Below are 13,884 nucleotides of genomic sequence, written 5' to 3'. Positions count from 1 at the left end.
TGGACACAGTACCTTCTCATACAGTGCTCATTCTTAGTGCATGGGTTAAACGTTTTGTGATTACAGGCTTATCAAGCTTTTGAGCACAGAGAAGCCTCCCACCACCCTTCAGCACATGAACGCTTTAACAGTCTTCTTGTGTTGAAGTGTGCACATACTGGTATATCATTCTGTATGATGAAGCTCATGCAACAATAACCTTTTTTTTTGAATGAAGGGGGGCTTTAAAATAGTAAAGAACATTCCCTCAATCAACAGAGCTCCTTCTGGGAGGATGAACCTAAAATACGTAAAACTTGTCTTCCAAACTCTCTTGGCAAAACATCTAAAAAATCATTCATTTATTTCTTTACAGTTGGTCTCATATGTTATTTTTTCCTATTTTAAAAACCTGGACAGAGGGGAATGGGATGCAGCAGAGCCCACAGTTCATTTGTTCCCCAAGCAGGTTAACCTAGCTATGAAGCTATTAAAAAAGTGATGAACCCGGCTGTAATGTTCTTGTTCTGAATCTGGAAGAGAGAGAACTATGATAACTATTAAATATATAAATGCTTCTGAGGACCCCAGAAGTCTGTTGATACCAGAAAGATACCTGATCATGTTGGATGCAAATTTTTCTAGATGTGAATTGCCGACCTTCATGCAGGGGGCGCTAGTGCAAAACAGAATTCGGATGCTAAACCGCCTATATACCAAAGAAGAAGAATTTTCCCAGCGGAAGTCCCTGTTCTCACGTTCCGGCGATTGTACTTTTTTTTTTTAAGGCTATTCGCGGGTAGTTCGCCTCAGCCTGAGAGAGAAATTCAAAATAATTTCATGTAACTTTGCTGTTAAAAATGTCGAACACCGGACTCCAGGGTTTTCGGAGCTTTATAACGGAGCGGTTTACCGCCGTGGCTGTGGAGATACTCGCAGAAGTTGAAACTCTTGTGGACGCGTATTACGAGGAAAACAAACGTCTGCGGAATGTGCTTCACATGGTGTTGAACCCCGAGATAAAGTTACCGAGGATAGGTCTGTTATTTTAGTTTGACCGACTAACGTTAGCCGAAACAACGTAACTAACATAATTGCAGTCACAGAAATGTGAAGTTAATGTGTCGTACTCTTACGTTATATCTTAGAGGGGAATCGTAGTTATATGTAAGCTATAAATCCACAACAGTAGAACAGTTCAATACGACGCTACATGTACATATAAACTCAGTTGTCAGTTTATTAGGAACACATAGCTAAAACTAATGCAGTCTAACACAACAGTCCTACATTAATGTTTAAAGAGGTATTGATTCAACTACACGGTCCCTTTGGAGGCTGTAGTCTGTGGTGCTAACCCTAACCCATTCAAATCAATGATGCTGGGCTCAATAACAGACACGTCTTTGTATAACAATACACAGTTCAACAACACCGCAAACCTACAGCCTTCAAAATGATCATACAGTTGAACCAACACCTCTTCAGTTTAAATAAAGACTCAACATTATAACTTTCAGTAAGCTAAGAGTTATTGCTGGAGCACTGTATTAAACTGTTTTAATCATGTCCAGGACTGGGAAATATACACAGACAAAACATCAGTAAAACACAAACATCAAAACTTGAGTATAATAAAACATTTCAGAAGGAACTGTTATATGTTTTCTACTACTTTGCAGGCTAAGAGTTTGCATTCAGGAGTCATAAAACTATGCCACAGAATGGAGTGGTTACCTTGACCAGCCACAAAATTAAAATGCTGCTTGTGTGTTAATGCATCAACAGTAATACTCTGTCATTGTGATAAAAATGGAAAGTCAATTTTTTCATCTGTCCACCATTGTGCTAAAGAATTTCAGCTTAAAGGGGCCAGTGCTGTGTCTACTGACGTTTTATACACAAAGTGAAAGAAGAGATGTGCAGTTGGTAATCACTGGTGTTTTTCTTTTTCTCCCCACAATAGATGTAAATGAATACACCAAAACAACCACAGATGTCAGAGAGCAGCCCTCTGAGCCGAACACTGAGGTGGACGTGGCAATGTCAGAGCCGCTGCCTAAAAAACCTAAAGAAGAGCAAATTGAATGGGACATAAGTTGTGGATCAGAACAACTAGAAGAACAGGGGGGAGCTGACAACACAGTTACCACAGACTATGTGAAAAATGACCCAGATGAAGAAGAGATAAACCTATCCTGCATTACTGACTTGTACCGGATTCAGGTGGTGGATTACAACCCCACTCCTTCAGCTACTTTCTCAGCTGAGGAAGTGAATGATGAACGTGAGGACAGCTGCTCTTTGGACTCAGATACAGTCACAGATTGCCCACAGTCCAGAAGTGAAGAAAGTGCAAGTGAGGAACCTCAAAAACATAAGAAAATGTCAAAGGTGAGCTTTACAAGGTCCCTTAAAACACCATACAATTAAAGCATTTGATGAATAAGTATTGTAGATATAGATATTGTCTATGAACAGTTACTTGATTAACCATTTATTAATTATTTATCCAAATGATTCTAATAACCTCAGAAATCTGAGGAGTCGTTTGTTTTTTCCCCTTTTCCATTAAACATTTTTTAAGACACTGTTGTGGGTTCTGGGAACTTGTGACTATAATTACTAAATAAATTGTAAAATTAGTTAAATTAGTTAATTATATTTTTATTGATACTAAATTAATTAATGGAGCAGTCTTGTGCAAATAGCACTTTGAGGTGCAAGTACAGTATATGCATATAGTTTGTTTCAGTGTTCAACTCTGTCATGTAGCTCTCCAGCCAAGGGAAAGAGTGAATTATACAGAATCCCATTTTCACTGTTTAATTTGATAATTGCTTCCAGAGGTCAGTCTGAAACCAAGCAGTTAAGTCAGAACTCGTAAGTTAATTTCTGAAATTTACATCAGCTGTTCTCAAACCAAAAAATCCAGATCTTCCCTTTCTGGCTCACTTAAGCTTAACTTTTAATTCAGTTTAATTTGAGGTTTTCTCCTTGAACTTTTCCCCTGCCCTAGTCAAACAAACTGAACTTTTACTCAGTCAAATGAGACTTCCACAAAAAGATTCAAATACAGTAGTTTCTAGGTCAGAAGATGTCCTGGAAATATCCAGGAAAATTATTAAATAAAAACACTGGAAAAACATCTTGGTGGCCTGCAGGACGTGTATAGAATGCTTTATTCACATTGCAAGCCTGGTTTGTTTTTAACAGTTGAAGCATGAATAATGAGGTTTTTTTTCTTCCTTTTCTTGGGTGGAAATCAAAATAGAAGAAGTCAAAGAAGTGCCTGCAGAAAACCATGGTAGAATTACCACGGTAAGAATGGCGAAACTCTGAATGACTACAATTTTTTTGATGCAGTGCAACCTGTTTTCTTACATAGCTAACAATATTAATTTGTTTCATACAGGATGGTGCCTTACAAATCTGCAATTGCTGCACCAACTGACTGCCAGTCCTTTTTGGCAAGGCTCACTGAAGCCTTTAAGGATGTTCCCGATGACAAGAAGCCTCTGATAACCAAAATGGGCCTCACAGCGGATGTGGAATTGGTGGACTGTACTTTTGGTAAAGTCCCTAAAGGTTGCCCCCTGTCCTACCAGTGCCCTGTGCCACTGAGTAAGGATTACAATACGCACGAGGACGCTCCTCCTCGACCGCTTCTTCCCCTGAGTTATCACAAACTAAAGCCAATGTCAGCTCTTCCTACGCTCAGTGCTAAGGAGCAGGAACATGTGAGTGCCATGCAGGTCACCTGGGAGGCAGCATACAGTCTGGAGCTCTCTACACGTGGATGCAAGAAGTCTGCAGAGCAGCAGCGGAAATTGCGCTTGACCAGCCATGTCAGGGATATCTGCAAACTTAAACCAGGACGGGGCTATGCGGAACACCTGATATGTAAAATACGGAAGGAATTCTCCAGGTGCAAGAGAGCAATGACAGAAGAGGAAATGAAGACTGAAGCCCTTCAGAAATACTGTCAGCATTTGTGTGTCAACTGGTCACCCAGTGGTTTTGTTGTCCATCCGAATGCTCCATGGTTTGGGGTCCTGCCTGACGGCGTGGTGTACGACCCCAATGAGAAGCGCAGTTTCGGGTTGGTGCATGTCAAATGTATCAGCTCCCGAAGCTTCATCGACTGTGGGTTCCTGGTCTGCCGGGAAGGAGTCTTGAAACTGAAGACGACCCACTCGTACTACTGGCACATCCAAGCAGAGATGATGGTGACAGGCACGTCGTGGTGTGATCTGTTTGTCTTCTCCAGAGAAGACATACTGGTTCAACGCATCTACCGGGACAAAGCTATCATGAAGGTCATGAAGAAGAAGTTGCCTGATTTCTTTTTCCATTACTACCTGCCAAGTCTCGTGTACACTGCTGTCAAAGCTTGAGTATTGACTGCTGTCATACACTACATGCTGTTCCTCTCAGGTGGTTGACTGTGATTTTTAACAGATTGTAAACGACTTGAATGTAGTACATTTTTTACCACTAATATTCTACTGGCATTATTAAATATGTAAGTTTTATTATTAGTTTCACAAAGTCAAGAGTAAGAGATCCTTGAGACAATTAGAAAATGAAGTTTGAGTTTTTATGTGTACCCCTCGTGCTTCTCTCCAAAGACGGCCTGCTCATGGGCTGCATGTACTGTAAAGATTATTTTCATTATTGACAAATCCGCTTTCAAATACGCAATTATTTGATTAATCATTTAGTCAGCCGATTTCCCAGAACCCTACCTCAGACTGATAATATCTGAAGAGTTTCAGTTTACTATCAGAAACCAGAAAGCATACACATTTGAGAAGCTGGAAGAAGGTGATATTTATCCTTATTGTAAGTAATGACTGAAATGATTGATCCATTACCAAAGTTGCTTCAGATTAATTTTCTGTAGATCAACTGATCAACTAATGTTTCAGCGAGCGTTCTTTCTCATGTTGGTTGGGTGATGTTCAGTCGAGTTTCTGTATAAGAACTACCACAGGTTCAAACACTAACACAAGTGGGAAATTTCAAGTTACTACTAAAGCAGAATAAATTCCACTGATAATTTTACTGTTGTCCTGAATCAGACCACAACTTTATGCAGAAGGTTTGAATATTCCAAAATAAACAAAATCTTATATAACCACATAAAGTCTGTGTCAGTAGTTATCAATAGTCCAAAGTGTCTTAAGTCCAGTGTTCTGCTGCTTCCTGTTGACCCTGATCCTTTTTTAAAAGATAAACTTACTTTAGACTCATGTCTTTTCTTGATTTTATGACAAATTTCTTATAATCACATGTAATGAACCAATGACATCTTGGAAATCTGTAACAGAAAACAAAGCATTACGTCCCCTTGGAGCTGTAAAACATGATCAAATACGACAAATCTTTAAATGCTGCATATTTATAGGTAAAATTAAAGTAAATAGTACTTATTCATTAGGCAGTTATTACTTTTATAAATACAGCACTGAGCTCTATGGGTGCACTAAATCATGAGGAGGTAAAGCCAAAATAATTTTGAAAAATTATAAATTACAGTACAGAGCGTCCCCGTGGAGACGGTTGACATGTTTTTAAATTGTCCTCTGCTCCTGTAGAGGGCGCTGTGCAGACCCAGCAGCTCTGAGCACGCGTCTCTTTGATTAACATCACATGACGTAGAGTGAAGTAATGTGTTTTTATGCAGGCGGACTGAGACAAGAAATGCTTTGTCACGTTTCACACTTCGGCCCGTGTGTGTGTGACAGCCATTAGTCAGCAGGACACACACATTTAGGCGCATTTTGTCTTGTCGGGCCTGGTTTGCAGTTTGACCGGATGCAGTTTTGAAATTATCAGCTCGTTGCTCTCTCTCTCTCTCTCTCTCTCTTACTCTCTCATAAACTCTCTCTCTCTCTCTCACACACACACACATATACACACACACAGTCGACTGTCCTCTGGCCGTGTCTCTGCTTTGTTTTTCGTCATAATGGCTGTAAATAAAACCTACATTAGTGTCGGCTATGCCTCGTTTGGTATGCTCATGGGGTTTTCTGCTTTCTTGGTGTGGAACATCGTGTTCAAGCAGCCGTGGACTGCAGCCATGGGAGGACTGTCAGGTAAACACCACCGCCGTCTGTCCTCAGCTGTTGTATTGTCCTCAAACTATGTGCTGTGTGTCCTGTCCTGTCCTGTTGCATGTCTTTATTCCAGTCCCCTGCTAAACAGCAGATTATTAAACAGCAGTTATTAAAACTACTGATTGCAAACTAAGTCTATAGTTAGACTGAGATCATTGTTCACACTTGTGTTTGAAGGGCAGAAGTGTGAACGGATCAAAGGTGGCATACAGTCAAATTATTATTATTTTTCTTGAATATTAGGGCAGTATGTCCTGCTTCAGATTTATAATTTTTAACTGACAGGTTTCAGCTGGACAAATGTGAAATGTTTTGTTTTTGTTTTTTTTTACCTAAAATTTTTGGGGAAAAATGAAAGCAACGGTTATAAAAGTTAATTTAACCTTGGTAATAAAAAGAATTATAAGGTGGAGAAATATTAAAATAGAGGTTACTAAGTATTTAGGGGGGTTATTATGGCAGTTTTCCTTGCTTATTAAATGCTGTAATATAAATCTCACATACTTTGCATTTGTCCATGTCATTTTTCAAGTGTTAAGTTTTAGTGTTTCACATTGTTGAATTGCATTCTTCCCACAATTTGTGGCAGCTTTTGGTTCCTTTTTATATTAAGTTTCTACAAGCTGAATTTTATACTGTACTTAAAAAGAAACTCCTGTTTGGAAATGTGTGCATCTGAAAGAAAATTATTGGTATTAATGCAAACACTGCCTGAGCACTGCATACTGCATACGACAAAGGGCACAGACTTGCGATTTCATAAATGAAGTCAGTCCCCTTTCTGTCTAAAAAGATCAAATATTTGTCTTTAGTCACAATTATGCAGTGTATTCAGTGATGTATCCATGGAGATGACCTTCGATCATTGTTGAGGTCCATATCTTTAAACTCTGCACTCATCCGTTCACAGGATGTACTGTTATCAGTTTTAGTGGTTATTGAACAGACTGCCTTTTATCAAAAATGATAACATTTCATAAAATGTCAAGTGATCATAGGTACAGAATTATCCTTATTCTCTCACAACCAGTAAGATCAGTGACCCACATACCTGAATTTAAGCCTCAGACAGTTTGGCAACAATATGAGATAGGAAGGATAGCTGAGAAGTGGATTCTCTCTGAAAACTAGAACCTGCATTTTCCTATGCACTGGCTGCAACCTGCTCCATGTCTGATTTGTTGATACGCTGACATAACAGGCAATGTTCTGATTGCATGATCGCAAAAGGGGTAATGTTCAGTATTCCTGAACATTGAATGAAATGAAACACTGAGACTGAAGCAGACGCTGCTGTCAGGTTGCTACAGTTCAGATCCTTCTGTCACAATGTCAAACATATCAAGTTAGTGAAAAGATGGGCTAACTGTTAACATGTGGCACAGCCTCACAATTCTGCGGCTGTAAGTAAAAGGGGGAAAAAAGAAGGAACATGAAGAAAGAAGTGTGATTCATTGACTCAGCAATTGGTAACATGCTATGTCATGATTTATCTGCCGCTGAAAATGCACACCCACCCTCCTGCCACCAAAAGCTTATGACCACCCAAATGCAAACGGCCGCTATAGGATCGGTTAAATAGCTGAGAGTGAGTTTATTTTGTGGTTTTTCATGTTGTAGCCCGTCATCCGTTTTTAAATTGTTTGTCAAACTTCTGGGCTGCCGCTGGTTTTCATTCATATCAGTTAAAGTATGAGATTTAACATGCACCAGAACCTTTTTTCTTTTTTGTGCAGTCAATAAAATGTGACATGAGTGATTCAAGAGTCAGCTGCTGAAAATCACACTTTCTAACGCAGGAAAGTAAAATTTAGGCAAGGAATGCAGCGATCCCTGACACTGGATTGGTATTGGGGTGCACGCTGACCAGTATCGGCCTGACACATCCAGTTCCAATGACATGCACATTCTCTGTCAATGTCACTTTAAAATTCAGTGTTTCTGTTATCAATTACATCAGTTTAAATCATAGTGAGCCAACTCATTTTATAGTACTACTGCAAGCCATGGCTCCACAGAGTTCCACACAGTGAGTAATACAGATTTGGGAAAGAGAGAGCACTGGTATTGGATCAACAATCAGAACCTTCTGATATCCTGTGTTAACGTATGGTAATCTGTAATTGGAGAGAAAAAATCAGAACATGTGTCCTTAATCTAGACTATGTTGCTGTTCTGCTTATTGTTTGACTTTAGGGTTTGTTGTTATGAAGGCGTACAATATCTTTTCAATGCAGTACTCTGTGTTTTCAGGACTTTCAATCCCTTATTGTGACTGTATTACAATGCAACAATAATGTGAGTAAAAAGTCTCTGGATGGGAATTTTCACAGCATATTGAAATAACGTGAAAAGCGTGGCTGCCTGATGTGTTGAAAAGTGGTAAGAACATGTAAAACCACCAGCAATGTTCTTTTTAAAGAGATTTACTCTCCTGAAAATTAACTTGTCCACTAAGCTGTAACAGTACGTGTGTATGTGTTTGTCCGTCAGGTGTGCTGGCACTGTGGGCCTTGATCACTCACATCATGTACCTGCAGGACTACTGGAGGACCTGGCTGAAAGGCCTCAAGTTCTTCTTCTTCATTGGGGTGTTCTTCTCTCTGCTGGCAGTCGTAGCCTTCATCACCTTCCTGTCTGTTGCCATCAGCAACAAAGAGTGTAAGATCAAAGAAGAAAGATTAGAGTTGAACAGATGTTCCCCGTGCCCACTGTTATATTTGTTTTGCAGCAAAAATTATGCAACACTGTGAATAGTCACAAGAAACAAAAATACTAAAGGATGAAGGTCAAGTGGGTGACCAGACAGACAACTAAGTAGAGTGTCCCAGTGGAGTTTTGTGTCCCCACTTCAACTCAGCCCGCCTTCATTATGTCTACTTAACTTGCAGATTTCCTGCAATTCACAGAATACCCTTTAAATACCGTGAAGATAATTAACAGAGCAAGTTTCTCTAATTGACAAAATGGTAGAAAGTGTCACAAGGGGCAAAAGTTATACAATATATTCTCATGTTTCAAGCCACTATCAATGGAGAGATTGTTATTTCTGTCCCAGTTACAAGGAATTTTCTAAATGTTGAACATTGTTTCAAGTTCCACCCTGTCCACATACTTTTGTGTACTTTTTTTTTCATGGCATGGGTTGGGCCCCTTGGTTATAATAAAGGGACCTCTCAATGCTACAGCAAACAAAGATAGACAATAGACAACAGTGTGCTTTAAACTTTGTGGCAGTGTTTTGAGGAAGGCCCTTTCCTATTTCAGTCTAACAATTCCCGTGTGTACAAAACCAGATCTATACAGAAACGGTTTTACTGACTTTGGTGTGGAAGGACTTGACCAGCCTGCTGAGATCTCTGATCTCAGCCCCATCCAACACCTTTGGGATGAAGTGGAATAGTCACTGCGAGCCAGGGGCCATATTATCACCGTATTAAAAGTTGTGTTTTTAAATTTAAAGGAAAGCTACATTAAGTTGGTTTAAAAGGCTGGTGTTTCCCTTTAAACCACTCCAGTGTAGCTTTAGCGGTATGTTTAGTGTCATTGTCCTGCTGGAAGGTGAACAAAGGTCTCAAATCTCTGTCAGACTCAAACAGGTGTTCTTCAAGACATTTCACATGATGGCCAAAATGCTGTTTCTTTTCTCTAAGCAGTTTTTTTTTTCTGGCCACTCTGCGGAGTGTACAACTTAAAGTGGGCATTCTCCCATCTCCACTGGTCTACAGTGTTGTCGGCGGTGTGTCTGTTGAATCTCTGATTAATGCCCTCCATGTATTGTACGGGTTTAGATCCCGTGTCGAGACAGAGATACACACAATTAAATAATATGTTGGACGTGACCCGTACCTCATGAAGATGGACGAGTTTTCAACAGACGTTAAAGATTTGACAATCGAGGCTGTTGAGATCGCCAGTTATCTCGTACTTCAGACCTCTTATTATACCAAACAGCAAATGAAAGCCTATAAAAGCCTGGAGGCATATAACTTTTCTGTGAGCGGGTGGGTCCACAACCTTGGTACCAAACGGCTCCAACACGATTATCGTTTAGTCCACATGTTACAGAGATACAAGGGGTTTGTCAATTACATAGAAATACTCATGTATGACATAACAGCGAAATAGCATTTGGACTACTGAGTCAACGTCCCCTAAAACGCTAGGGCAGCCTGAAAAGTCCCAATGAAGTCCATATTACTACCGGCAACTTCATAATTATTACTATGTAAATGAGCATAAAGCGACAACCTAATGATATAAACACAGCCACAAAAACCAAGTTAGCTAGCTAACATACCTTTGACGAAGTGGTCACTGCAGACACGGGCATTAGCAGACTGCTCCTCCCGACCGCAGACGTAGGTTTAAGATCCACCTTTTACGGCGTTGTTCTGTAAGTTTTTTTTATATTTCTCACCTTTGTGGGTGACTACCTTTGGCACCGTATAATAGCTTTTTTCTTTTTCTCTATTGGAACGATTTGAGCACCGGTAAACTACACAAAACATATCCATCTGAATTTGGCGCCCTCGCGCCGCTGCGTCGTGACGTCGCGTGACACCCACCTGTTGGTTAAACCGGATGTTATTTAGAGATTTCACAGAGAGTGAATACATATGCACTCATAACTTTTCAGTTTTAAATCTTTTTTTTTTTTTTTTTAGCAAGATTTCATTCCACGTCATCAATTTCAATGATTTTGTTTTGTCCATTACAGAAAATTCAAATAAAAATCAATTAATTCCAGCTTGTAAAGCAACAAAACTTTTGATTACTTTTGTGAGGCACTGTTCATGTTATCAGTCAGTGGAGAGTTGCTCACAAAGGTCACTCCTTTTTTGCTGCGCATAGGATTAAGTTGCTTGACAAAGGTGCCTCATTCATCACTCTCAGGGAAGACTTTCTTTTGCTCCTAAGTTGGATCTTTAGACCTTTCATAAGTCTAATGGTTAGAAGTTTAACAAAGATGTGTTATGGCTTTATCAGCCAGCATCAACCTTAATAATGCTCTTTTGGATGGATGGGAGTAAAGTTCTGGAAACAGGTTCCAGCATCATGTGGGAAGTCTCTGCAGAAGCTGTGGAAGCTTAGTAGCATATTAAAATTCATGTCTTTAGAGAATGGGATGTTTTAAAGTCTCATGTGGGTGAAGTGTCCACATACTTTTGGCACATAGTGTAGTGATGCTGCAAGGATCTTTGCGATGCCATTTACTGTGTCTTTTGACATGAATGTGAAAAATACACCACTCCTTTGTGCATTGTGCTGAATACTAATGTGTGTGTGTGTGTGTCCCTTCCACAGCCCTAACTGACCCACAGAGTCTCTACCTGTCCTGTGTGTGGAGCTTCATGAGCCTGAAGTGGTCCTTCCTGCTCGCCATGTGTGCTCACCGCTACCGCAAAGAGTTCGCCGACATCAGTATCCTCAGTGACTTCTAAGAGTGTTACACCTCCCACAGTGACCACTCAGACTCTAACAGTACACTCACTGTGCTGGCTTCCCACCCTGAGAGTGTTAAAGTGTGGGAGAGACAGAGGACACTTTAAGATGAATCAGGGGAGAGTTTGAAATACTTTGTGTTGTGGATGAGAACCAGTGCGACTTCACAGACAAATCTCACCCAATTTTAAAAGACCTTTGATGCTTTTTAATCTCTTACACTTTCACTTCCTCCACATCCTGCTTAGTCATGTATCTGCACAATTTCTTGATGACAAGATAAATCCAAAATGTGGTCATTTCTAAACCATGACTCAGTGAAGGGAATTGTTATTTCAACACACTCCTCAGCAGTAATTATCAGCTGCAGTTTCAGGCAGTAGCCACTAGAGGGAGTCACTCTTCCAACAATATCATGTACAGTACGTGTGCTTGACATCCCATCTTTGTGATATTACATCTATTTTCTTTTTCTGTATCAGTTAATGATGAAGTAGCCTTATGACAGATGTATTTCCATCACAAGTTGCACATACAAATGATGAAATGTGTTTGTCGCAATAGTCAATACAATGCTTTAATGTTGATGTTGCATCCAAGCACTGTTTAACAGAGTGTGTCAGGGTCTTGCAGAAGGGCAGGTCATCCCAAAATCCTGCAACATCAAAGTGAATGCGTTCATGTACAATTCCAAACAAGCACCACATGTCTGGATTCAATACATTTCTGATCAATGAAGGGACATTTTTAATGTAAAGAAGGATTTTTTGTATTATTTTTATCAGTGTGACTAAAAGCACTCAAAGAACGTGACAACATTAGATATCACGAGCGTGAAGATGGCCCTCGCTTTGGGCTTTGATTCACAACAGCAGTGATACCACTAATGTGCGTGCTCAAGTATCCATGTCGTTTTATGAGATATTGTCCTGATCAGAACCATTTATGTTGTTTCTTAATGAAGTTATTTTGCTGTATGTCCTTTCAGTGTTTATGTCTGTACACTAGAAATGAGGTATAACATTGTGTAGCCACATGTATCACTCGACTGAATGTGAGTGTGTGTGTTTGTACAGGAGTGTGTCAGAGAGAGAGTCATGTTAATAAACTATGCTTTTTGACATCTCCTGTGCATTTGTGTGTTTTTGCAGGGAAATCCTAAAATAGCCACGCCACTGGATAATAACTGTTTCTCCTTTATAAGAAGGAATGTGTCGACATCTTTCTGTTCCTCTAAAACATTTAATTCCTTCCTACGTTTCGAGGGAAATGCAAAAAAAAAATAAGTTACTTTCTTCATAAGGCTTGTGACTTTCCTGCAACATGAGAAAGTGTCATGGAGGCAGACTGAAGGTGCTACACATTCTTCTTCCCTCTAAGCCCAGGTCAGGAGGGTCAGTGTTGGGCATTAGAGTGGGATTTGCGCCATGAGAAGAATGAACCACTTTCCTCAGCCACCCGAGCCACATTTATGATGAAAAAACACCCCACAGCATTGCAATTGCAACAGTAAATGCAGACCAATAACCTGCACTTTGAAGTCAGGCAATTATTCCATCCATCCACATTTTTATTTTATCCCTCAAAGGGAGGGTGGGGGGTTGGTGGGGGGTGTGCAGAGAGTTTTTGGTGTATGATTTTGTTGAGGTAGTCGCCTGATAAAAGGACTTTGAAGTTGATGTGAAAAATATGTGACTGAATTATTATGGCGCTATCAGTGTTTGGTGCATTATAACTCATTAAGTGATTTGTTTACAGGACAATATCTGGTGGAAAATGTGTCTCTTCCTGCAGCTGTTAAGGAAAAAACTCCTACTATGCTAAGTACTGAGGAGAGTGAGTCTGGAAAGAAAAGTAACTTTGATCCTTAAGAAGCCGCTATCATTATTTCACTTTCTTTGTTGCTTTCCTGCATCCTTCCTCTGTGTTTTAAGGACATTTTTGGTGGTACTTATATCTTAATTGGTGTTACACTGGTTTGTTTGCAAGCCCCCAGAGTCTCATTGCATCAAGGTAATTGCAATGTTGTGGTTGAATCACCATGGCAACATTTTTTATCTGGCTGTTATAAACTTCGACATTAAGAAACTGAAAAACAATCCGGCTCACTTTCCACTGAGCAAGCTGGGGGCTTTGGAACCAAATGCGTCCTATTAAGTTTATACACCATCCTGTAAAACGCGTGTGTACGTGTGTGTGTGTGTGTTTGTGCGGTGTGTGTCTGTGTGTGCGTGTGTTTGTGTGGTATGTAAAGCGAGGGAGGGCTCTCGTTTTATTCAATTATGGGACTCCTTTCTACTCAAATCAAGGAAGGAAGTTGTCTCAAGTGTTGACT

General features: G+C 40.0%; 2 protein-coding genes across 3 annotated transcripts; both read left to right on the top strand.

The window, feature by feature from the left end:
* Positions 1 to 777: 777 nt before the first annotated feature.
* LOC121178697 lies at positions 778 to 5,142 on the top strand. Of its 2 annotated transcripts, none has more exons than XM_041032984.1 (4): positions 778 to 1,017; positions 1,946 to 2,373; positions 3,257 to 3,300; positions 3,395 to 5,142. In XM_041032984.1, exons 1-4 carry the CDS (start codon positions 840 to 842, stop codon positions 4,374 to 4,376), a joined length of 1,632 nt encoding a protein of 543 aa, XP_040888918.1. In that variant the 5' UTR covers positions 778 to 839; the 3' UTR covers positions 4,377 to 5,142. The 2 variants fall into 2 exon arrangements, with proteins under 2 accessions (XP_040888918.1, XP_040888917.1); XM_041032983.1 differs by having other exon boundaries at positions 3,254 to 3,300; positions 3,395 to 5,141.
* A 532-nt stretch (positions 5,143 to 5,674) lies between these two features.
* On the top strand, positions 5,675 to 12,649 carry LOC121178695 (heme transporter hrg1-A-like). The gene is made up of 3 exons (XM_041032980.1): positions 5,675 to 6,083; positions 8,598 to 8,765; positions 11,412 to 12,649. Exons 1-3 carry the CDS (start codon positions 5,954 to 5,956, stop codon positions 11,546 to 11,548), a joined length of 435 nt encoding a protein of 144 aa, XP_040888914.1. The 5' UTR covers positions 5,675 to 5,953; the 3' UTR covers positions 11,549 to 12,649.
* The last annotated feature ends 1,235 nt before the right edge of the window (positions 12,650 to 13,884 follow it).

The sequence above is a fragment of the Toxotes jaculatrix genome, chromosome 3 (genome assembly GCF_017976425.1).
Source record: "Toxotes jaculatrix isolate fToxJac2 chromosome 3, fToxJac2.pri, whole genome shotgun sequence".
Classification (NCBI taxonomy): Eukaryota; Metazoa; Chordata; class Actinopteri; family Toxotidae; genus Toxotes; species Toxotes jaculatrix.
This window is presented reverse-complemented; position numbering and strand designations above follow the sequence as displayed.